This window comes from Chiloscyllium plagiosum, chromosome 1 (genome assembly GCF_004010195.1).
Source record: "Chiloscyllium plagiosum isolate BGI_BamShark_2017 chromosome 1, ASM401019v2, whole genome shotgun sequence".
Taxonomy (NCBI): Eukaryota; Metazoa; Chordata; class Chondrichthyes; order Orectolobiformes; family Hemiscylliidae; genus Chiloscyllium; species Chiloscyllium plagiosum.
In genome coordinates, this window is record NC_057710.1 from 140,289,756 (window position 1) to 140,313,509 (window position 23,754).

At 41.0% G+C, this 23,754-nt stretch overlaps 1 protein-coding gene and 1 long non-coding RNA gene across 2 annotated transcripts in view; one reads left to right on the forward strand and one right to left on the reverse strand.

Annotated features, from left to right (window-relative positions):
* The window catches only part of cpe (carboxypeptidase E), a 113,083-nt gene extending 105,480 nt beyond the window's left edge, over positions 1-7,603 (forward strand). The window contains exons 8-9 of the mRNA XM_043698482.1: positions 3,691-3,809; positions 6,276-7,603. Coding sequence (XP_043554417.1) covers positions 3,691-3,809; positions 6,276-6,374 — 218 coding nt within the window. The 3' untranslated portion in view covers positions 6,375-7,603. The remainder of the gene's footprint in view (positions 1-3,690; positions 3,810-6,275) is intronic.
* Positions 7,072-19,942, reverse strand: LOC122554003. The gene is made up of 2 exons (XR_006312902.1): positions 19,851-19,942; positions 7,072-7,681 (listed from the first exon to the last, which is right to left on the reverse strand). It is a non-coding gene; the product is annotated as an uncharacterized LOC122554003 (long non-coding RNA).
* Between the last annotated feature and the right edge of the window lie 3,812 nt (positions 19,943-23,754).

The following is a 23,754-nucleotide window of genomic DNA, read 5'->3' on the forward strand; positions in this document are numbered from 1 at the left end:
GAAGATTATCTGTGGAGAGAGCAGAGATGATATTGTTGTCTGCATAATCAAGTTCTATAAGTGACATTGATGGTGTTTTCAATAGGTTGAGGGTGAAAGGTTTCCCGTCCATCCTGTAGACCGTGTCCACACCACTGGGAAACTTGTCCTTCATAATGTGAAGGATAATGGCAATGAAAATGGTGGGAATGATGACACCTCCCTATTTTGACCCCTGTCTTGATCTCAAAGGATTCTGTTGTATTACTGTCGGTGAGGACAATTGCCACTATCTTGTTGTGGAGGAGGTGGAAGATGTTGATGAATTTCTTCGGCTAGCTGGCCTTTTACAAGCAGAAGTGGGTACTGCAGATGCTGGCGATTAGAATCATGATTAGAGTGGTGTTGGAAAAGCACAGCAGGTCAGGCAGCATCTGAGGAGCAGGAAAATCGACGTTTCGGGCAAAAGCCCTTCATCAGGTCATTCCAATACCACTCTCTAATCTTGGCTTTTTACAGGGTCGTCCCTGGTTGACTGAGTCAAAAGCCTTGGTCAGATCGATGAAGGCCGTGGAGAGTGGCTGGTGTTGTTCCTGGCATTCCTTTTGGAGTGGCTGAATAGTGAAAATCATATCCATAGTTCCATGGTTTGGTAGGACGCCACACTGGAAGAATTTCCTCAGACTGGGAGAAGCTACCTAGCAAGGATTCAGGTGAAGATCTTCCCGGCGATGAAGAGAAGGGAGGTTCCTTGATAGTTTCCATAGTTCACTTTTCCTCCTTTCTTGAAGACAGAAGCGATGGAAGTATCCCTGAGATCAACAGGACTTTCTTCTTTGTCCCAGGTGTTCAGGAACAGTTTTCTGCACTGACATCTCGGCGGCTAACAAGTGTTAACCAATTGATCTTCATCATTTGGCTCTAACTTTCTTCCAATGAAAAATCAGCCTTTACAGTCAATATATCAGAATATCTGGAAGTTGACTGAAAATGAAAACTGCACACTAATTCCCTGAGCGTAAAGGATGTAGTGCAGTATCCATGAATAGATGATGGCTTTAAACATTTCAGTAAAGTGGCTGTGACTGTTTCTTCCAGCTGTGAGGGATAATAAAAGGCTGGACAGACATGAAGGCATTCTGTTGATGATGTGTTGCTATCAGAATGTCTGGGAAATGGCCTGGAGACTTGTCTTATCCCTGTGTTTCCTTTCGATAATCCAATCTCTTCACATCCACCTCTCAGTATACTTGCAAGAGATCCAGTTATCCCAGGTTTTGTTTAACTCCTCACTTATACTTGTTGTAAAGCATGGTCTCGTGATAAATTAATATTTACATCTGCCGGGGGTGGAAAAAGAGAGAGGAGTGCTAAAGAGCAGATGATTTGTAAGCTGTTTTGAAACATTGGTTAACTTTCCAGCATGATCTCATTTGGGAGTGACTGCAGCAAATCTGCACTTGTATATAGCCAAAGTGTAGCTGAAAGTTGTGTTCGAAGATCAGGTTAATGACCACTGTATCTTTTCAATTAATGTCTGCAACTCTTTCCACTTTTACTTTAGCCTATTACTCCAAGAAACAAAATAACAAAAGCCAAAACTGCAGATGCTAGAAATCGGAACAAAACCAGGAATTGTGAGTGAAATGGAGCAGGTCTAGTAGCATCTGTGGAGATGGAAATCCATAATTTGTTGAATCAGTAGCATGAAAGCATGAAAGAATGTCCTTAATAGCTGTATAGGACAATGAGAGCTAATACTTAGTGTACAAGGATGCAAATTTATAGTTTTTACTCTAGCTAATATTTCAACACAAACTTACAAGTTATGTATGACGTTCTAAGAAGGAAAGTGAAGGGCAATTGATTTGCACCTAAAAGAGTATTGGCCTTGCAAGCAACTTCCAGAAAGAATCTTCCACACATCCATCAAAACGTTTATAGAAGATTGCGCATCCTGCAAAATCAGTCTGAACAATGTAGACATGAGCACAAAAGGACTATGGATGCTGGAAACCTGAAATAAAAACCATGTCAGAGAACTCAGCAGGTCTGTTGAGAAAAACCGAGTTAATACTTCGAGTCCAGTGACCCTTCCTCAGCACCATTTTGTCGAGCATTTTCCGATTATTTTACCAAAATTATGCTGAATGAGTGGAGATTCACTCAAGTGTTCCAGCACATTTGAAGTTCCATGTTGTAGATAGATTTAAGAGCTAGATAAGTGATAATAAAATTAAAATTGTGATGACAATAAAAACTGAGCTGAAGTGTTTATTTTAGAGGGGATTAGGCTTGTAGATCCTGATGCTAGTTTTATGTTCTAATTATTTTTTTCTTCATTCCTGTTTGGGAAGTGGGTGTTTGTTACCTATCTCTAGTTAGCTTGGAACTGATGAGGTTTTAGGCTATTTCAAAGGGCAATGAAGAATCAACTACACATAGTCAAGATTAGAGTAGTGCTGGAAAAGCATAGCAGGTCAGGCAGCATCCGAGGAACGGGAAAATCGATGTTTCGGACAAAAGCCCAAAATAGCACCAGCACCACTCTAATCTCCAGCATCTGCAGTACCCACCTCCGCCTAGTCAACTATATATAGGCCAGTTAAGTTAAGGGCAGGTGATTTCCTTCACTGAAGGAGGACAGTAGTGAACCTGATTAGTTTTTACAGCAATTGACATTGGTCACCAAGCAACTGGCATTTAATTCCAGATTTTATTGCATTTAAACTTCACCAGCTGCCGCTGTGGGATTTGAATCTGACCCCAGAGCATTAGACTGGACTTCTGAAGTTTCCCAAACACGTGACATTGCCACTGTGCCATGGCTGCTCCTTTAAGAAAAGACTGGCTTGTCAGACCTGATACTGTTTTCCTATTCCTAAATAATCTTATGTTTGTCTGTAAAACATTTCAAAAAGAAATTTCCTTGCATTGGTGTATGTCAGCTTTAAAAAAAGTCAACAGTCTTCAAATGTGTTTCTTGAATTTTACTTATTTTTGTTCTAAATGATACTGTGGTTGCAATGGATGTAGGACACTGGAGGGAGGGTGTTGGTGACAGATGTTTCTGAACAGGCTTTGTGATATGGTTATTTCTCTGCCTTACATGAAGCTGAAATGAACCTTTAATGGAAACACACAGCTTATGTTGAACTTGAATCCTATTATTCTTGTTAGGAAAATGCTCTCAATTTTGTTACTCATGCAGACTTTGGAGGATTAGATTAGGTTAGATTCCCTACAGTGTGGAAACAGGCCCTTCGGCCCAACCAGTTCACACTGACCCAGACCCATTTCCCTCTGACTAATGTACCTAACACTATGGGCAATTTAGCGTGGCTAATTCTCCTGACCTGCACATCTTTGGACTGTGGGAAGAAACCGGAGCACCCAGAGGAAACCCATGCAGACGCTGGGAGAATGTGCAAACTCCATACAGGCAGTCACCCGAGGCTGGAATTGAACCTGGGACCCTGGTGCTGTGAAGCTTTGCTTTGCTACTTAATATTTGGATATTTAGCTGTACAGAACACTTGCCTGTTCTTGACATGTATGACTGATCATTCATGTTGAAAATCTCTTGAATTCACGAAGAAGACTTGGGATATATATGTGAATTGCAAACGCTGTCTAAAGCTCTGAGGCATTTGTCAGTCTGCATATTTTCACTAAAATGGTCACTCATGCACATTTGTTCTTTCCCTTCAGCAAAAGATGGTGATTACTGGAGGCTTTTGGCTCCTGGAAACTATAAAATCACAGCTTCTGCTCCAGGATATCTAGCAATAACTAAAAAAGTGGCAGTTCCTCTTAGTCCAGCCGTACCGGTAAGCTTCAACTATTTGCTTGTATTTCTGTACTCATTCTACAATTCTCCTGTTAACTTAGAGATTCAGTGTTGAAAAATTGGAAAGGTTTATCAATTTTTGCTTCCAATTTCTGTCCCACTGTCACCTTCACCTGGGTTATCTCTGACTCCTCCCACCCATCCTTGACATCTCTGTTCCCATTTCTGGGGATAGGAAGGTCACCAATATTCATTACAAACCATTGACTCCAACAGTTACCATGACTATACATCCTTACACCCTACTTCCTGTAAAAACTCCATTCTCACAGTTTCTCCATTTGTTCCAATGACGCCAACTTCGACAAGGGAGCCTCCAAAATGTCCACCCTCATTCTCAACTGAGGATTTCCCAGCGCTGTAGTTGACAGGGCCCCTTGGCTGGGCCTGACCCATCTTCCGCACTTTGGCCTCTCTCCCCTCCCACAACAGTGATAGGGTCCCTCTTGTCCTCACCTACCATCCTGCCAGCATCCACATCCAGAACCTCCAGTGATATGCCGCTATCAGACACCTATTTTCCCCCCCCCACCGTCAGCTTTCCGCAGGGACCATTCCCTCTATGACATCGTAGTCCACTCCTCCTTAACTCCCAACACCCACCCAAAAACCTTCCCCTCCCATAGCTCCCTGGTACCTTTCCCTGCAACCGCCAAAGGTGTACCACTTGTCCATTTACTTCCTCCCTCCTCTGTATCCAAGGGCGCAAACATGCCTTCCAGTTGAAGCAGTGCTTTACCTGCACTTCACTCAATCTAGTCTATTGCATTCGCAGCTCAGTGTGGTCTCCTCTACATTGGGGAAATGAAGCATAGAATGGGTGACCACTTCGCAGAACACTACATTCTATCTGCAAAAAAGAATGACACCAAGCTTCCAGTTGCCTGCCACTTTAACACACCACCCTGTTTCCTGGTCAACATCTCTGTCTCAGGCTTGCTGCAGTGCTCCAGTGGAACTCAGTGCAAGCTGGAAGAACAACACCTCATTTTCTGCTTGGGAACTCTACAGCCTTCTCGACTGAATATTGAGTTCATAAATTTTAGGGGCTTGGGGCACTCCCTCATGTCCTTACCCAACCCCGACACACTAAGTCTTGTCATCAAATGTCTATTACATAGTTAATGTATTGTTAGTCCCCATTAGTATCTATTCATTCTCCCAGGCTGACCATTAACCACTCCTTTGTCTGTCCAACTGTTCTCTCTCTTTAGGCTCTATCTTTACCAATCATTTTCTCCTTAGCCACTCACCCCACCCTATCTCCTGCATTTTTCCGAGCTATCATTAGTTCTGAAGAAGGGTCACTGGATCTGAGATGTTCATTCTGATTTCCATCCACAGAGGCTGCCAGACCTACTGAGATTTTCCAGCAATTTCTGTTTTTGTTTCTGATCTCCAGTATCTGCAGTTCTTCCAGTTTTTAGAAAAAGTCTTCCATGGACCGCTCAGTTTCCAGTGTCCAGTGATTTCATGCTTGCAACAGGATTCATAATGTGGATAAAAAGCTCGTATCATGCCAAGCACCCATCAAACATATTGCCAACTATAAACCTTTTCATTCAGGGTTAGCATGAATGACGCAATAAGTAAAATCTGTTGCATTGTTGCTTTAACTCCACTGCAAGTATTGTCGCAATTAAAATCTCTGTTTGACCCATATTTGGTCCCCCATGTTGAAGTGACAAGGCCTGATCTCCATACCGTAGGAGTTCCTTTTTCCCTTTCCTCCTGTACCTGCAATAGGATCTTGCATCTATATGAAAGGTGTAATAGTCCAAGGGAAATGAAGCATTCTGGAACTGACATCACCCATTCCTCAGTAAAGTTAATTAATTTTAACATTCTTTCATTACAAATCATAGTTGCCTCTCACACTTTGCTTGGACTAAATAGAATCATAGAATCCCTATAGTGTGGAAGCTGACCATTCAGCCCATTGAGTCCACATCAACCCTCCGCACCCAGACCTATCTTATCCCTGTAACCCTGCGTTTTTCCTGGCTAACCCACCCGGCTTGCACACCCTTGGACATTAGCATGGCCAGTCCACCTAACCTAAATAGGCTCAACCCTTGTAAATTGGCAAATGTGGAATTTTATTTGACTAATCAAAAACTGCTATATGACATTTTCATAACCATTCTGTGGTTATGCTTGTTTGAATCATCTTGAGATACTTATCTTGTGAAGTTTATTTCACTGTAATCAAATGATGACCAAATTTGATATGCGTTTCATTTCCACAGTTCCAGAAATCCAGTAGGTTATAAAGAATGCAAAGGTTATAAAGAAGTCTGGTGTGTAGAAGTCATGTGATGTTGCTGTGGGACAAACCTCTGGACGAGCTGGTGTTTTCTTTTCCTACGTTTTTGTAGAAGAGTGAATATTGCTAAGGATGTTATTAGCAAACATCTCTGATTTGATTTGATCTGATTCTTTGCAGGTTGATTTTGCTCTTGAATCATTTTCTGAGAGAAAAGAGGAGGAGAAGGCAGAAATAATGGAATGGTGGAAGATGATGTCCGAAACACTGAATTTTTAAACAGAAGGCTTTTGCTCCTTTTCAAACACATGCTTTAATGGGAAGTGGGTGGCATTGCAATCTCTTTTTTAGACGTCAAATTATTTTCCTGTGTTTTAATATTATTTGAGTACAGTAGGAAGTGAAGACATTATGTGAGGTGAATAATCTGGTATCCCACCTGCCTTTATCGAGCGACCTCTTCAGCTGAAATAAATGCTGCCATTTGGTGGAGATTCCATTTTGCTCATCTTATTCAAAAATTAATTTCCTTCCTCATTAGACAGTTGTAGATAATGGTGGTCACTGTCAATGTATCTTTGTATCTCTGTTATAATTCATTTAGTGATCCCAAATAATGTGTCATGACTCAACGTATCAGGGCTTGTTTGGAAGGGAATGGAAGACAAATACTTGCATTCATCATGTAATTTTATAATTTAAGGGTGTAATGTGCTCACAAATGTATGGAACTGAAAGTGTTCAAAGTGAAGGGTTACGTCTATCCAAGATTTCATTGAGGTAAAAGGATAGGAGCACGTCATGTTGGCTGTGAATTGCAGAGTTGTTGTTGCTTAGTGTATGAAGATGTTAATGTTCTGTAATGGTTTGAACATGACATATAAATGACCTTAATCAACCCAACAGAAATGGGGCTTTCCACCGCAAATTGCGAAACTTTCAAACTGAGCCCTTGGGAGACAAAACTATTTTACTCTTCTCAAGATTGTGAAACTAATTGTGCAGCGCAGTTTCAACTGTGTGTATGAAATTCACACTGTTGCCCAGTAAGAAGAAATAATTAAATGGTTTAACTTATCATTTTAGGGAATGTAAATGTATTAAATAGTGCGTAAAGAGTATGATGCAGTTAATGTGTTCTCTTAAAAATTCATTTTGCAGTTAGCTAAAACTAAGGACAGTAGTTTTATTGTCCATATGATTGTAATGGGAATCTGACATGCTCTGTCTGTTTAACTGTCTAACAGTACAAAGTTCATGATATTAGTGTCTCATTTATTTTAGAAAGTGATTTCAGACCATCATACCAGGATAATTCTCCATGCATTAAAACAATGTTGGGGTGTAATATTATGTCCTGTTTCTAAAGTTGAACATTACAGTGTTACCTCAGAAGTAGATGAGCAAAGCTGCTGCATATATTTATGTCCTTATATAAGTAAAAGTATACTAACCTGTCCAAGGTTTTGCTGTTTATTGTCTTAGTAATAAAGATGAAATGTTGCCCAGTGGGTTGTTTTTTCTTGTTATTTGTTCATGCTTGGTTATGCTTTCTGTACATAAACTACATTGGGTATATCAGTATCCTAATCAAAAATACAAAATACAGTAGAGATCCTCCATTACAATTTAATTGTTAAAGTTACCTATAACTGGAACACATGCTGATTTGGAAAAGTTCCTTCTGATTAAAGCTGTACAACTTCTCTTTTGTTCCTATTGAACTTTAAGTAAGTATTTTTAAAAATCTCAATCTACAATATAGGAACAGGAGTAGGCTGTTCAGCCTGCACTGTGATTCATTAGATCATAATGCAAGAAATTGGCATTGAAGTTAATTGATTACAATATCCCTTAATGTTATTAGTGTCCAGAAGCCTTTCTACAGTAGAGATTCCAAAGATTCAGCGCCCTCCATGTAAAGATATTTTTCCTTATCTTCATTTCTAGTGGCTTGCCCTTTATCCAGAGACTCCTGATTCTAAAGTGACCAGCCTGAGGAAACATTTCATCTACATCCACCCTGTCGTGCTCAGTAAGGATTTGAAGTTTCAATAAGAACACCTCTCATTCTTCAAAACTCTGAAGAATGTAGACCCAGTTTTCTCAATATCTTCTCATAAAACAATCTTGTCAACACAGGGATGAGTTACCTCCTGTTTGGGATTTTAGTAAAAGCCTTCTGAGATCCCAATCTACACCTACAGGTTCTCCTTTACCTACACTGTAAACACCATCCTCCCAAAATTCCCAATTTGTCAGCCATGATTTCCTTTCATAAACCCATGTTGGTTCTGCCAAGTATCACCATTGTTTTCTCAATGTTGAGTTTTTGTTTTCTTTATGGTAGATTCTAACATCTTATGCACGACTGATGTCATGCTATCAGGTCTGCAGTTCTCTATCCTCCCTCTTCCTACCTTATTTAAACAATAGAGTCACATTTGCCACTTTCTAGTCAATAGGAATCTTTCCAGAATCTATAGAATTATGAAAGGTAACCATCAAGGTATCCATTCTCTCTGAAGCTACTGCCTTCAAAACCCAAGGATGAAGCTTCTCTGTATCAAGAGATTTATCAGCCTACAGTCCAGCTAATCTTTTCTCTAACGCTAATTTCTTTTATTTCCTCAGTTACACAAGTCCCTTAGTTGCCTAATATTTCTGGGAGATTTTCTGTCTTCTGTGAAGAGAGAGACAAAGTAACTGGTTTAGTTTCTATGGCATTTCCACATTAATCACTATAAATGTACACCTGTAGTGGGTGGACATTTCTCCTTGCTAATCTTTTCCCTTTCTATTCCTAGAAAGAATATTCTCTTTGTATGCGGCTTGATCTTATCCTAACCCAACATGATGAGAAACCAGCCTAAACACCAAGGTCACTTGGAGTGTTCCTGCCACCAGCTTAATGTTACTTGAGAATGAACCATTGCTACTCACTGAGCCATAAGGGAAGCACCCCTTTTCACATTTATTTGAGTTAGTTGTTTATTTAGATGACAATTAGTACTAGGTACTGCAACATGGAGTACGCTATACTTACACTGAATGCTGACTGCATATTTTTTATTCAGGTGATTCCAATTCATCACCTATCATTGTCATTATTTCAGGATGCATCTTTGTCAACTTTTTGCCCTCAAAAAGCTTCAGTGAAATAATTGTTTTGGATCCTGTTGTTGTGTTAAGAGTGCACTCTAGAAGGGAGGTTTGTTTAATGCCAATTGATGATGCCAGCGCTCCAATTGAAGGAACGCTCAGAAACCTAAGCTCCTGTGCCTGAATTGTTAACATTCCATCTTCTGAAGAGAGTGACTGCGTTTTTTCTTTGATGTAGTTGTTTAAATCTCAGCTTCCATTACCTCAGCGGTATGTTTTAAACTATTCTGTCCATGAAGTGAGGGGCAATTTTGTGGCTTTGGCTTCACCATTTCAAACAGAGGTCAATCTAAAACTGAACTCTGAATCTTCCGTTTCATGATTGTTTAATATTAGATCAGGAGAACTTCATTTCGTGTTCTTTTTTATTAATTTCCTTTAAATGTTAGCAAATGCATAAGTTTGCTGTAGCCAAATTCTGCATTGACTGGAACACAAAAACTCCCAAACCCCGTCCCCCAAGCTAACTCTCTGGCACAATGAGTGTTGTGAATGATACATTTGATGACTAAACTGTCTATAGGTCAAGAACACAAGTAATTCCCTACTATTGGCTAATGTTCCTGTCTGCTGCCATGACCCTGAATATGGCCCATTTTCGTTGAGGCTGTACGGGGAGGATAATGGTTGGCTGCCTACTAGGTGGCAGCAGTTAGCCAATGGGGTGATTAAATTCCCAGTTATGGACACTTGTCAGAAGTTGGCTGAATTTTCAAGATAGCAGAAACCCCATTGATGAATTGAGGCGGCCTCCGATGGCAGACAATGGATAGTGTCTCTATATTTCACACTCCTGCTGCTATTATTGTCAGCCTGCCATTATCTTCAGGGATTCTCCTTCCACAGTGACCATCCATCTGTTGTGACCCCATCTTACTTTTAATGATTGTAAAATTCTTCAGAGGTTACCACCATATTAGCACACCCTTTGCTTTCTCCTGCCCACAGCAGCTCCTACCTCTAACATCGGGGTGACTGATTTCTCAGTAATTGGCCTACTTGCCTTAATTAGATCAAGGAGCCAATAGTTGTGGGTTCACAAACAATGGGATTTGGACCTGGGAACGCAAACTCTGCCTTTAACGTTAAGGTGGAGAGTAAGTACTGATGGCAATACTGCTCTTTCAAATTTCTATCAATGTTGTGGAGTTAAATTCTCAATGCAGAACGACATTTTGTGCAGATGTGACAAAGCTTGGAAGCACAATGAAGCAGGAGAAGACACAGAAATTAAAAAAGCCAAAAATAAAGTTGTGTGGGTTGAACGATGGCAGCTAGATTTTTTTTTTAGATTACTTTACAGTGTGGAAACAGGCCCTTTGGCCCAACAAGTCCACACCGACCCACCGAAGCGCAACCCACCCATACCCCTACATTTACCCTTTACCTAACACTACGGGCAATTTAGCATAGCCAATTCACCTGACCTGCACATCTTTGGACTGTGGGAGGAAACCGGAGCACCTGGAGGAAACCCACGCAGGCACGGGGAGAACGTGCAAACTCCACACAGTCAGTCGCCTGAGGCGGGAATTGAACCCGGATCTCTGGCACCGTGAGGCAGCAGTGCTAACCACCGTGCCGCCCATGGAGTGAACTGAATGGGTTGAAAATTGGTATCTGTTCAGACAACTGTAAAAGAAATGCACAGTGGACTAGGTGGATTTCCTCGATGGTATTAAATTAACTAAAGCTAAAGTTGAGGGAGATCTGGGATGGAATCATCTCAATCTGCCAGAACATTTGGAAGAACAAATGGGGAAAGTAACCATACAGGGAGCACAATTATGACAGGTTACAATGCTGCTATTATGTTCTCAGAATCCTTCAGATGGGTTTGGTTTTCCTGAATTTCAATGTGGGAACTGTCTTGTTTTTATTACCATGTCATGAATGTTCATTAACACCCCAGCTACTAGAATTATGTCCATGGCCTAATTCCATCAGCCATTAACAGGAAACACATCCATTCACAAACACACCATACGTATGAGGTGTATACCTGGCAAGATGGACTTCCTCCAAGCTCTGGTAAGGACAAATTTCATTTACTTAGCTCCTTCATATCCACAGGCATTTCTTTATGCAAGCACTTACACTATTGTGTAACACTATGGGCGGCACGGTGGCACAGTGGTTAGCACTGCTGCCTCACAGCGCCAGAGACCCGGGGGTAAATGTAGGGGTATGGGTGGGTTGCAATTCGGCGGGGCGGTGTGGACTTGTTGGGCCAAAGGGCCTGTTTCCACACTAAGTAATCTAATCTATTTGGGTGGGGGTGGGGGGCATGATGGTTGGTGAGATCATGTTGATTAGTTTGTAAGCAGTCTGGCTTGTTGTTAACCATTTATTGTGTGAGGAGTGAAGCCTGACATAACCAACAAACCTAGGTAAAAATGAGGACTGCAGATGCTGGAAACCCAAGTCTGAATTAGAGTGGTGCTGGAAAAGCACAGCAGGTCAGGCAGCACCCAAGGAGCAGAAAATTCGACGTTTCGGGCTTTTGCCTGAAACGTCAGTTTTCATTGCGTGCTGCCTGACCTGCTGTGCTTTTCCAGCACCATTCTAAATCATAACCAACAACCTGCCTCATGAGGCCTCACTGACTAATGCTGACTGAGGTGCGAAAATTCAAAACAATTCCGTTCAAAATGCCATCTTTTATAGTTGTGTCCTTGCCCCCACTCAAGCTTTTGGTGAGAATCTCTCAGATGAATGATGGGAGGTCAGTGACCTTAAGTGTGAGGTGCTGAGTGGTGCAGCTCCTTTTATGTTTCAAACGTGAACCCTGGCAGATGTGAGAGAGGCTTCCACTCGTCCACAGATACAATCAATAAGCACATCGACCTGGACCCAATATACCGGCCACTGCAGCGGACAGCTGGAACTGACAACCGGAAGCGGCAGGTACAAATCACTATAAATGCTAGAGGAAAGATCACAGAAGCGCTTCACAGGAGGCTCCCAAGCACTGAGGATGTCACCGAGACAGGGGATGAAACGTCTGCAACACAAATTCCCAGCTTGGCGAACAGAACCACAAACAATGTCTAGGGATGCTGCTAAAATGTGGTCCATTATTTTCATCTGGTCTGTGACAACTCCGGGATGGATGAGCACAGGTTGAGTAATGATTAGATTAGATTGCCTACAGTGTGGAAACAGGCCCTTCAGCCCAATAAGTCCACACTGACCCTCCGAAGAATAACCCACCCAGACCCATTTCCCTCTGACTAATGCACCTAACACTATGGGCAATTTAGCATGGCCAATTCACCTAACCTGCAGATCTTTGGACTGTGGGAGGAAACCCAAAGCACCCTGAGGAAACCCACGCAGACACGGGGAGAATGTACAAACTCCACACAGACAGTCGACCAAGGCAGGAATCGAACCTGGGACCCTGGTGCTGTGAGTCAGCAGGGCAAACCACTGAGCCACTGTGCTGCCCCCTGGGTTGCAGACAATGAAATGGTGTGTGAGTGCCTTTTAAGTTGGGTGCCTTGATGTTGGAGTCCAGGATGTCCAGGTGGACTTCAGAACTTACTGTCCAAACAATTTGGCGTTTTACCTGCATGAACAGAAGCACTGAGGTGTGAAAAACATTATCTTGTGAGACAGCCTGATTGACTCCCGTGTGTAAATCACTCCTACCATTTGGTTTACCTCAAAAAAACTTCTACCCTGAAGCCTTGGTAGACCCAGCTAAAAATGTCCAATAAATGCAGAGCAGCAAACAGCAAAACCAATAAAAATAATAAAGTACAATGCAAAATGTTCAATTGGCCAAGAGGTAATGATGTTGCTCAATGGGGACAACAATTCTAAGAGATTAGCCTATTTGAAAATCTGGATGTCGTTTGCAATTTTGGCCATAGTTGCTGATTACCATAATATGGACATACTGAAACAGAATATCTGCAGGTTTCCCCCAAGGTGATTAGATGGATTTTTATGAACTTTTGATAGCTCTGACTGAGGCTTGCGTGGCGCAATGGCAGTGTCTCTATCTCTGGGCTACAAGACCCTAGGCTTAAATGCCATCTTCTCCAAATGTCTGAACAGATTGATTAAAAATATCAATGAGCTTTGGCTGACTTATGTTGGCCTGTTACAGCACGACTTAGGAACCAAGGTAAACCATACACAGGTTGTCAGATGTTGCACTGGAAGCCTTGGAGGAGGATGTCCAGGATGTAAAGCCCTGAACCTGCAGGGGTGAGTGGTTATACCTCCCACCTCCTCAGTCTCCTGGTGCTCCCCTGCAGCAGCTAGTGCTGTTTTGCCTAGTCTAACATCCTCTTACCTTTCCTCATTCCTAGACCCAACCAAGCTACATCCCGAGCAGAATGGTGATGATTCCATTCCTAGGCGAAAGTGAGGAATGCAGATGCTGGAGATCCGAGTCTAGATTAGAGTGGTGCTGGAAAAGTACAGCAGGTCTGGCAGCATCCGAGGAGCAGTAAAATCGACGTTTTGGGCAAAAGCCCTTCATCAGGAATGAAGGGCTCCCTGATGAAGAGCTTTTGCCAGAAACATCGATTTTCCTGCTCCTCGGATGCTGCCTGACCTGCTGTGTTTTTCCAGCACCACTCTAATCTAGACCATGATTCCATTCCTGGTAACTCTTGTAAGATGGAGGGCACAGCATTTAGACCCTTCATTTGAAATCCAGAGAATGTCCATTTTGGATATTGTTTGAGTGTCTAAACAGTTTTCCACACAGCCTCCAGAGGTTGACTTCACAACTCCAGGAATGATGTATATGAAATGATGAGTATTCCTTGTTTACATCGACATCATTGAGTTTGTTCTCAAACAGACTGCCATTAGGAGAGGGTATTAATTGAAATATAAGCCAACAATATATAATGCAGTTCCTGTAATGAGTTTTAGCAAGCATTTTAAATGGCATTAACAATTTAACAAGTCTTCAGCCAGCCTTTCCTAGTGCTGGCTTCAAATCCTTTAGCAAGGTGGCATCTTGGCTACAGGGTATTGCAGGGTAAAAGCCCACTTGGCCACCCAGGAGGGTCCTTAATGTTTTAAAAAAAGATAGTTTTCAAGATGGAAAGGAACTCTCTGGGAGGTAGTCCATTTTAATTATACAAGATTATGAAAGGTGCTGAAAATATCAATCCAGAATAAAGTAAATGCTAAAAGGACAAACGATAAGTATGAACTAAGATTTTTACAGAAGGATTGGGGTCAACTATAATGCTACCACAACTGAACAGCTTAAAGATGGTCTCAAGGTTCACGCATTAGAATGAGGCTGAGTCCAAGAAGGAGCTATATCATCAAAGCTCATCAAATAGAAAAGAAAGTGGACAGAAAATTAAAGAAACAAATAAACTCTCACTTTTCTATTTTTACTTACATACTCTTCTCAGCTTTATGCATGAATTTGTACACTGACTAAAGTCCAAAGAATTTTTTTTTGGTTTTCCTTTCTGAACAGCTGTTAATGACGTCTGATCTTCTGTGTTATTGTCTTGGGCCAGCGTAGGGGAGACAATGCCTCGTGGTGTTATCATTAGCCTGTTAATCCAGAGACCCGGTCCGAATCTCACCATGGCAGATGGTGGAATTTGAATTCAATAAAAATCTGGAGTCAAGTGTCTAATGATAACCTCAGGTCAACTTTTGGGAAAACCCAATGTATTGGCAAATTACTGCAGGTGCTGGAATCTGAAATGAAGGCAGGGGATGCTGGAGATCACAGCAGATCAGGCAGCATCCATAGAGAAAAAGCAAGCTAATGTTTTGAGTCTAGATCACCAGAGGTTGGCTTCCTTTCTGTCATGGATGCTGCCTGACCTGCTGTGATTTCCAACATGTTTTGTTTTCAGTTGGGAAAACCCATTTTATTCACTAATGTCATTTTGGGAAGGAAACTGCTATCCTTACCTGGTCTGACCTACATGTGACTCCAGGCTACCACAATATGGTTGACTCTTATAAGCCCTCTGGGCAATTAGGGATGGGCAGTAAATGCTGGCCTGGTCAACAACATCCTCATCCCATGAAGGAATTTTTTTTTAAATGTCTGGATTCAACGGAGACTAAATGTCAACTGACACAGTGCCATCAATGTGCAATCAAAAAGGGATCTAAGGGGCAACATTTTCTCACAGAGTGTGGTGCGTGTATGGAATGAGCTGTCACAGGAAGTGGTGGAAGCTGATACAGTTACAACATTTAAAAGGCATCTGGAGGGGTATGTGAATAGGAAGAGTGTAGAGGAATATGGGCCAAGTGTTGGCAAATGGGATTAGATTAGATTAGGATATCTGTTCGGCATGGACAAGTCATGCCAGAGGGTCTGTTTCCATGCTGTACATCTCTATGACTCTAATTGACAGTGTGTGGATTTTTGAATATTTTGAATGAATCATTGGTATCATTACTGCTAAACCTGACACTTTTTATACTTCATGAATTGTGCTGTGGTTAGATGTGATAAATTACAGCACCATTTTGAGCTCTCCTCCTGCATGCCAAATGTAACGAAACAACTAAACTTCACTCACTGATCACTAGAACAGTGATAAATATCCACCTGACAAAATCTGGTGAAGACTATTGTTCTGATCATGAGTGATGTTATTGCTGGGCAGATAGAAATCTGGCTTGATCGATCATACTTTGATTTGCTTTGGATTTACAAACTAATCTCGCACTAAAAGATAGAATAGAATCATAGTATCCCTACATTACAGAATCAGGCCATTCAGCCCATCGAGCCCACACCAACCTTCTGAACAGCATCCCACCCAGTCCCACCCTACCCTAGCTCTATAACCCTGCATTTACCATGGCTAATCCGGCTAGCCTGTACATTCATGGATAGTATGGACAATTTAGCACGGCAATCCACCTAACCTTCACATCTTTGGACTGTGGGAGGAAACCAGAGCACCTGGAGGAAACCCACGCAGACACGGGGAGAACGTGCAAACAGGTCCCTAGTGCTGTGAGGCAGCAGAGTATGCAATGCTGCAAATTTTGTTTTAACATTGAAAAAGAAATTCATTCATGAAAAATAAAAGATATAATAGAATATATCAAGTCACATACTTACAATGCATATCAAAGTTTTATATGCAGACAGTGAATGTATAATCCCATTAATCCCAAAATGTTCCTTTACAAATTGAAAAAGAAAATACTTTTGCACAGTAAACAAAATACACCATTCATACAATATTCATACAGAATCCTTGAACATCAGTAAGTTCAATTCACCTGTGATTTCAATTTATAGACTGGAACTCCACAGACCTTCTTCCTAGAGCTATGCAGCTGATCTTAAGTGTACTCAGCTTCTAGTAACCTTTCCAGGGAATTATGTCAACATTTTTGGTCTGAGACTAACATTAAATCTTCACTCTAAGGTAACCTAGTTCACTGTACCATTCCCTTCTTAAGAGCACTGGTTTATAGAGCCATCCTAATCCAAGGATTTCACAGGACTGACCTCCCAAATACAAAAGCATCTCTCTCTAAGCTATGGGTGTTACCCTTGATCTTTAAAAAAAACAAGAAGTTCCAGAAATTTCTAATAAAACTTGAGGCCCAATTACCTACATTACTACACTACTCACTCTAAAGTCAGGCCTCAAAAACTGTTTTTAAAAAAATAATCGTGCAAAAATGCTTACAAAGTTAATATTAACTTCAGATGCACAGAAAATCCCTAGGTTACCAACACAAAATAAAAAGAAAACAATAAATGACATTAAAAACGCACACACACACACACACATATATAAATCATCCAAAGTAAATAATACTGTTATGGCCTCAAGTCTTTTCACATTATGGGCTTCAAACTTTTCACATGATAAAATATAGCAAAACCATTCAAAATAGAAACTTAGGAAATGAACGTCTAGAGGAATTTCCTTGCCCATCCACCAACATTTCATTCTGGGAGCTATGAGAACCTTAGAAAAGGTGTCAACTCCATACATTGCAGGATTAGAATTATTAAATGTGCTCATTTATAGAGTCATAGAGTCATGGAGATGTACAGCATGGAAACAGACCCTTTGGTTCAACCCGTCCATGCTGACCAGATATCCCAACCCAATCTATTGCCACCTGCCAGCACCCGGCCCATATCCCTCCAAACCCTTCCTATTCATATAGGCATCCAATGCCTTTTAAATGTTGCAATTGTACCAGCCTCCATTACTTCCTCTGGCAGCTCATTCCATACACATACCACCCTCTGTGTGAAAAAGTTGCCCTTTAGGTCTCTTTTATATCTTTCCCCTCTCACCCTAAACCTATGCCCTCTAGTTATGGACTCCCCGACCCCAGGGAAAAGACTTTGTCTACTTATCCTACTCATGTTCATTCTAAAAGATGAGAGACTTAATAAACAATCCAGGTCTTTTTCAACATATAATTTCAGTTACATTACACTGTAAACTTTTGCTATAAATTCTGTATCTTATGATATTATACTCCACAACCACCTGATGAAGGAGCAGCGCTCCGAAAGCTAGTGCTTCCAAATAAACCTGTTGGACTATCACGTGGTGTTGTGTGATTTTTAAATTTAAAAAAGCTGAGTTCTTCCTGAGTGGGTGCTGGCTTCTGGTCAGGGAAAGTATCTGCAAGAAAAGGTGGAAATTGATGTGCAAATTCATCAAAGGTCTTTAGACTGGACCTTCAAAAATCACAACATCTAGAAGGGCAGGAGCAGCAGAAATATGGGAACACCACCACCTGCGAGAACCTCTCTAAGCCACTCACAATCCTGATTTGGAAATACATTGTTGTTTCTTCACTGTTGCTCGGTTGAAATGCGGAATTCCCTCGCTAAAGGCATTGTGAGTCTGCGTACAGTACATAGACTACAACGTTTCAAGTAGCAGGTCACCACCACCTTCTCAAGGACGACTTGGGACAGGTAACAAGTGCTGGCCAGCTAGCGACACCCATGTCCCACAAGTGAATAATGTTTATACTATACTATGGATTTAAATAAAATGTCTGTAAATTGCTGAAAGTCCTTTGCTGCCCAATTCAACGTATGTATATAAAACACTTTGTGCTTAATTAAATACTTTTTAAGAGTTACTGGGAAACTGTTTTGGAATTCTTTCATAATCATGATTCCCCACACATGTTCTCAAAATTGTTCTCTAACTCCAATGAATGAAACTACTTATCTCATAACATTTGTTTTTCTCTTGCAATTTCGACAAATGTCTATTTACGTTTCTTTCTTAAAGGCTCCAGGGCAAAGCTGCTCAGCATTGAGTAAACTCTTTAACAACTCCATTGTCTGCAAGTTATTCTTTCTGACAAACAGATATACAGAGCAACCTTAATTATCTGCCATTTGATTATCCAAATTTTGGATTATCCGAATAAGATCGCAAGGTCCTGGTGCTTGGCTAAACTGTGTTATCTGGCATTCGATTGTCTAAACATTTGATTATCTGAACAAAATACTCTCGGATAATTGAGGTTCCTCTATTGTATATGTTAGAGCTGTACCTAGCAATGCACTCAGATATTAAGGTCCAAACATCTTTTGCCCATTTTATCTTACAAGCACTTTTCAGTTGAAGTGAAACATTTTTCCCTTCCATCTTTTGTAAATTCAGGCACTAACAAGATTTCAAATTTTTTTAAAAAAATCCTCATTCGAATCAAAACCATCGTCTGAGCTGCTACCTCTTATTTCTTCCTTTACTGTAAGATATTCTCGCTCCAAATCATATTGTCTGAATTCTCTCTCTTTGAAGATCAAGCTTCTTTAATTCCATATCCCTTTTCAGTTTTCCTTGTTTTTTATTAACTCCCCCTAAATTTCCAGTTCTCTTTCCTTTTCATTCCGTACTTGCATTTTAATTTTATTTCTAAGTCGGGACTTTTGTCATTTCTAACTGAATCCTAACAAGAATCCTAACAATCTAGCAACAAGACATCATGTCCAGGGTTCCCTGTTTTAATTCTCAATACTAAGTAATTAATTTAAGTATGTCTTCCTTCCAAGATACATGGGACATTTTGAAAGTCCAATCCATGTAATATATTTCACAACAATATTCTTGTCTTATGTCCAGTGCGTCCATATATTTATTTCTTTAAAAGATTTACAGATTTCTGTTAATTCAAAAAATTACTATCCAGGATGAGCCTCAACTTTGTTATGATCTCAGCTGATGGTAACACTAGGCAAGTTAGACCTCAGGTTTACTAAACCATAAAAGTTTTATTGATGCAGATTGGTCAGTCACTGAACATGTTCTCACATGCCTGCCAGTATTCTTTTAACAAAGGAACACAAGCTCATTACACAGATGAAAGAAAAGACAGCTAAATGTATTATACACATATGTACAAATTTAGAAAGACTTCAACATGAACAAGAAAAAGAACCAACTCTTTTCCCAATAATATCTTTGCAGTCACTCACTCTCAGTGAAGTTTCACTTCTGGCTTAACTCTGATTTCTTTTTTAACTAAAAGGGTTGCAAGCATCTGCTTTTGTCTTTTTTGATTATTTACCAGATGTGATTTTCTCCATGGCTGTTTCTTGCACAGACACAAAAATACAGACAGACTCACCCACTGTTTCCATTGAATCTTAAGAGAGACGAAGAGTTTTCTCTTTCTATTGCTAAAAAAGAACTAAAGAATTCCAACCAGCCACAAACTGCTGGCCATTCTGCTGTTATGAAACTGCCCTTCTGTACTGAAATCTGATTCTCGTCTCTGCCCATCTGTCTTCCTGGAATTGTAAAAATCCCATGATGTAAACATTCAGCAATTAATTCCCCAAGTATTTAATCAAGTTATGGAAGTTATTTCTTGGAAATGATAATGACATTTGAACACATTATCCAAAAATGAACTTCTGGATTCTTTAACAAATCAGTTCCACAGATCGGACAACTAAAAGCCATTTTCTTCTTCTTTACCATCCAAATTCCAAAATAATCATAACATATTAGAAATCTTTATCACATCAAGAACACATGAGTGTTGAACTCCCAAATTGAGAGTATAGTCTATGTCCTTGCCACCCTCAGTGTCTCTTCCAAGTGATGTTCACGTTCAATAATTCCACAACCAACAGACCAGATTGAAGATCTGCAGTCCTGCCACATTTCATTGTGATTGACAAACATACAACTAACAGGAGGAGGACGCTCCCACAATGATGGGGAAGCAACATCAATGCAAAAGACAAGGCTGAAGTATTTGCAGATTAGATTCTGTGCCCTTGCCAATCCCAATGCTGCCAATGTGCAGGACTTCTGGAGCCACGAGGAAGGGGTGGCAGTAGCTGGGAACCAGCAGGGGGTTCCCTTGTACACATTTGACCTGATGGTGTTTGGAGCCATTGTTAAGCATTCCCAGGACATTTCTCTCTCGACTGCCACTTCTCCATTTGCTATGGTGAGATTTAGACCCAGGACAATCAGAACATTAACCTGGGGCTCTGGATTCTTGGCTCAGTGATGTTATCACTACCTCCCTGAAGCTTAGTGGATTCATTATAAGTTAAAAATGGAAATGGAGTAAGAAGGACTTTATATCGATGATTCTTGAGGATTTGATATTTTCCATCCAGAGCATTAAAAGAAATAATATGGGAATTGTAACTATATCAGTCATTATTTTCTAAAGCACCTGATTAAGCAATTATGTCTTTATATTATTTAGGTGCGTAAAAATGAAGCAACTAAGCAGAGGTCTCATGGCCTTCCCTGATGGCATATTTAGAGTCGGCAGAGTATTTAATCAGACTTCCTGATAGTATGTGAGCATCCCTCTGCCTTAGCACAGATAAAATTCAGTCTGGAGCTGGAAGTCCCATGGTCAAACATCTCTGTCACCCATTGAGCCCCTTGATTTCCCAATTAATTATCACACAGACTCAGTTTGCTGCTGCTGGTGTTGACCTGTTTGAAGCCATGGTCTATACACAACTTGAGAGGGATGCTTGATTTATTTCCAATAGGAAATGGTGGATGGGATGTAGGGGAAGGTGGTGTAGGAAGTGGGATACTCCACTTATCTTACCCCAGTTCCAACCTGCCAGCTCAGCACCATCCTCATGACCTGTCCTACCTGCCAATCTTCCTTCCCACCTATCCGCTCCACCTTCCTCTCCGACCTATCACCTTCATCCCCAACTCTTTGCACTCTTAGCTACCTTCGCCCCAGTCCCACCCCCTCTCCCATTTATCCCTCCACCCTGGAGGCTCCCTGTCTCATTCGTGATGAAGGGCTTTTGCCCGAAACCTCGATTTTCCTGCTCCTCGCATGCTGCCTGACCTGCTGTACCACTCTAATCTTGACTCATTCAAAGACAGTCAGTGCCTGATTGTGAAATCTGGTTTCAGAAAGTTGTGAAGGGGGAGGCTCCACTGAAAGTTATCCCCCTTGTCCTTTTGCCAATCTCTTGTGCTTCCCACATACTTCAAAACCCCTCTGTCCATAACTGCACATAGATTCAAGAAAGAGAGTGCAAGGTCACATGATATTGCATAATTTCCTCTGATGATACATACTGTATCTCATTAGCATACCTCACAGTCAGAATTCAGTCCTTAATAAATCATACAGTGTTACTGATTTGGAGGTGCCGGTGTTGGACTGGGGTGTACAAAGTTAAAATTCACACAACACCAGGTTATAGTCCAACAGGTTTAATTGGAAGCACACTAGCTTTCGGAGCGACGCTCCTTCATCAGGTGATAGTGGAGGGCTCACTCATAACACAGAATTTATAGCTAAAATTTACAGTGTGATGTAACTGAAATTATACATTGTCTATTAAGCCTTTCATCTGTTAGAATACAGTGATAGTTTCACTTCTTTCATGTGTAAATCACAAAACCTTTAATTTAAAAAAGTTGCATTCTCGGGTTAGCTGTTAACAATGGTGATAGCTAGACAATATGTTGAAGGTGTTGGCCCCCTGTGTTCTCCCATGATATTTAGATTGATTCTAATCTAAAAAGTGAGATAACAGAGCTTTACATAAATTCATGCAGTTTTTGAGCTCAGAGTTCTACATGAATGCATGCAGTTTTTGAGCAAAGTACAATGTAACCCTGCAAGTGTGTGTGGGTGTCTGTGTGAACATCTGTATGTATGTGCGTCCGTGTGTATGTGTGTATAGGAGTGCCTGTGTGTGTGTGAGAGTGTGTGTGTGTGTAGGAGTATCTGTGTGTGTGTGTATAGTGCAATGGTGGTCACCTATAGTGTGACATGAACCCAAGGTCCCAGTTGAGGCCCTCCCTATGGGTACCGAACTTAGCTAACAGCCTCTGCTCGGCCACTTTTCTCTGCTGCCTGTCCCGAAGTCCACCTTGGAGGAAGGTCACCCAAAGGTCCTAGGCTGAATGTCCTGGACCACTGAAGTGTTCCCCAACTGGGAGGGAACCCTCCTGTCTGTTGATTGTTGTGCAGTGCTCATTTATCCATTGTCGGATATCCAGTATATCCACTACAGCTCTACCATAATGTCTAGCTCTTGTATTCAATGCCTTGACTAATAAAGGCCATAAGCCTTCTTAACCACCCTATCCACCTATCTTATTGTCTTTAAGGATTTATGCCCATGCAAACCAAGGTCCCAGTGATTCTCAGTACTACCTCAGATCCTACCATTCATCATGTACTCCCATACTCTACCGATCCCCCTCCCAAATCTCTGATTCTACTTTTAATTTAAATCTTTCCTGACACTTTGATGTGGATTTTGAATTAAAGCGACAACAGATGTGGAGACTCGTGTTCACCTGAATATATTCTCAGCTGTTTTGGAGGAGATTAAAATTCAATCCTCTGTGCCTCAGCTTCTGTTGGGCCGAGAAGAATTGACTAAATCAGCAAACAGGGAGCACTAGCATCTCTGGTGTGTCAGAAGTGCAAGGTGAATGTCATATTTCTTTTTCAGCAATACTTTCCTTGCACACTCTCCATTTCCAGCTTCATCACCTGGTTTTTGGATAGCTTGATGAGGTAGTAATATGGGTATATCCAGATAACGTTGTGAATGTTTTAAAGTTACAAGCTGTTTGGCAAGCTGTTATCCATTTTCTGAGATTAACTTCTTGGAATTCAATGTGCTCTGAAGATCCTCTTCAGCAATCTTCAGACGTCTGACCCTTTAGTTGCAACACATCTACACATCTGGAACAGTAGTCAACTATTATTAAGAACGATTTGGAGGTGCCGGTGTTGGACTGGGGTGTACAAAATTAAAAATCACACAACACTAGGTTATAGTCCAACAGGTTTATTTGGAAGCACGAACTTTCAGAGCACTGCTCCTTCACAGCTGGTTGTAGCTGATGAAGGAGCGACGCTCTGAAAGCTAGTGTGCTTCCAATTAAACCTGTTGGACTATAACCTGGTGCTGTGTGATTTTTAACATTATTAAGAATATTGGACTCTGTTCAAAGAGGTCTACCCTACAAGGTTTCTCTGGTCTTAATGGATAGGATGATGGTTT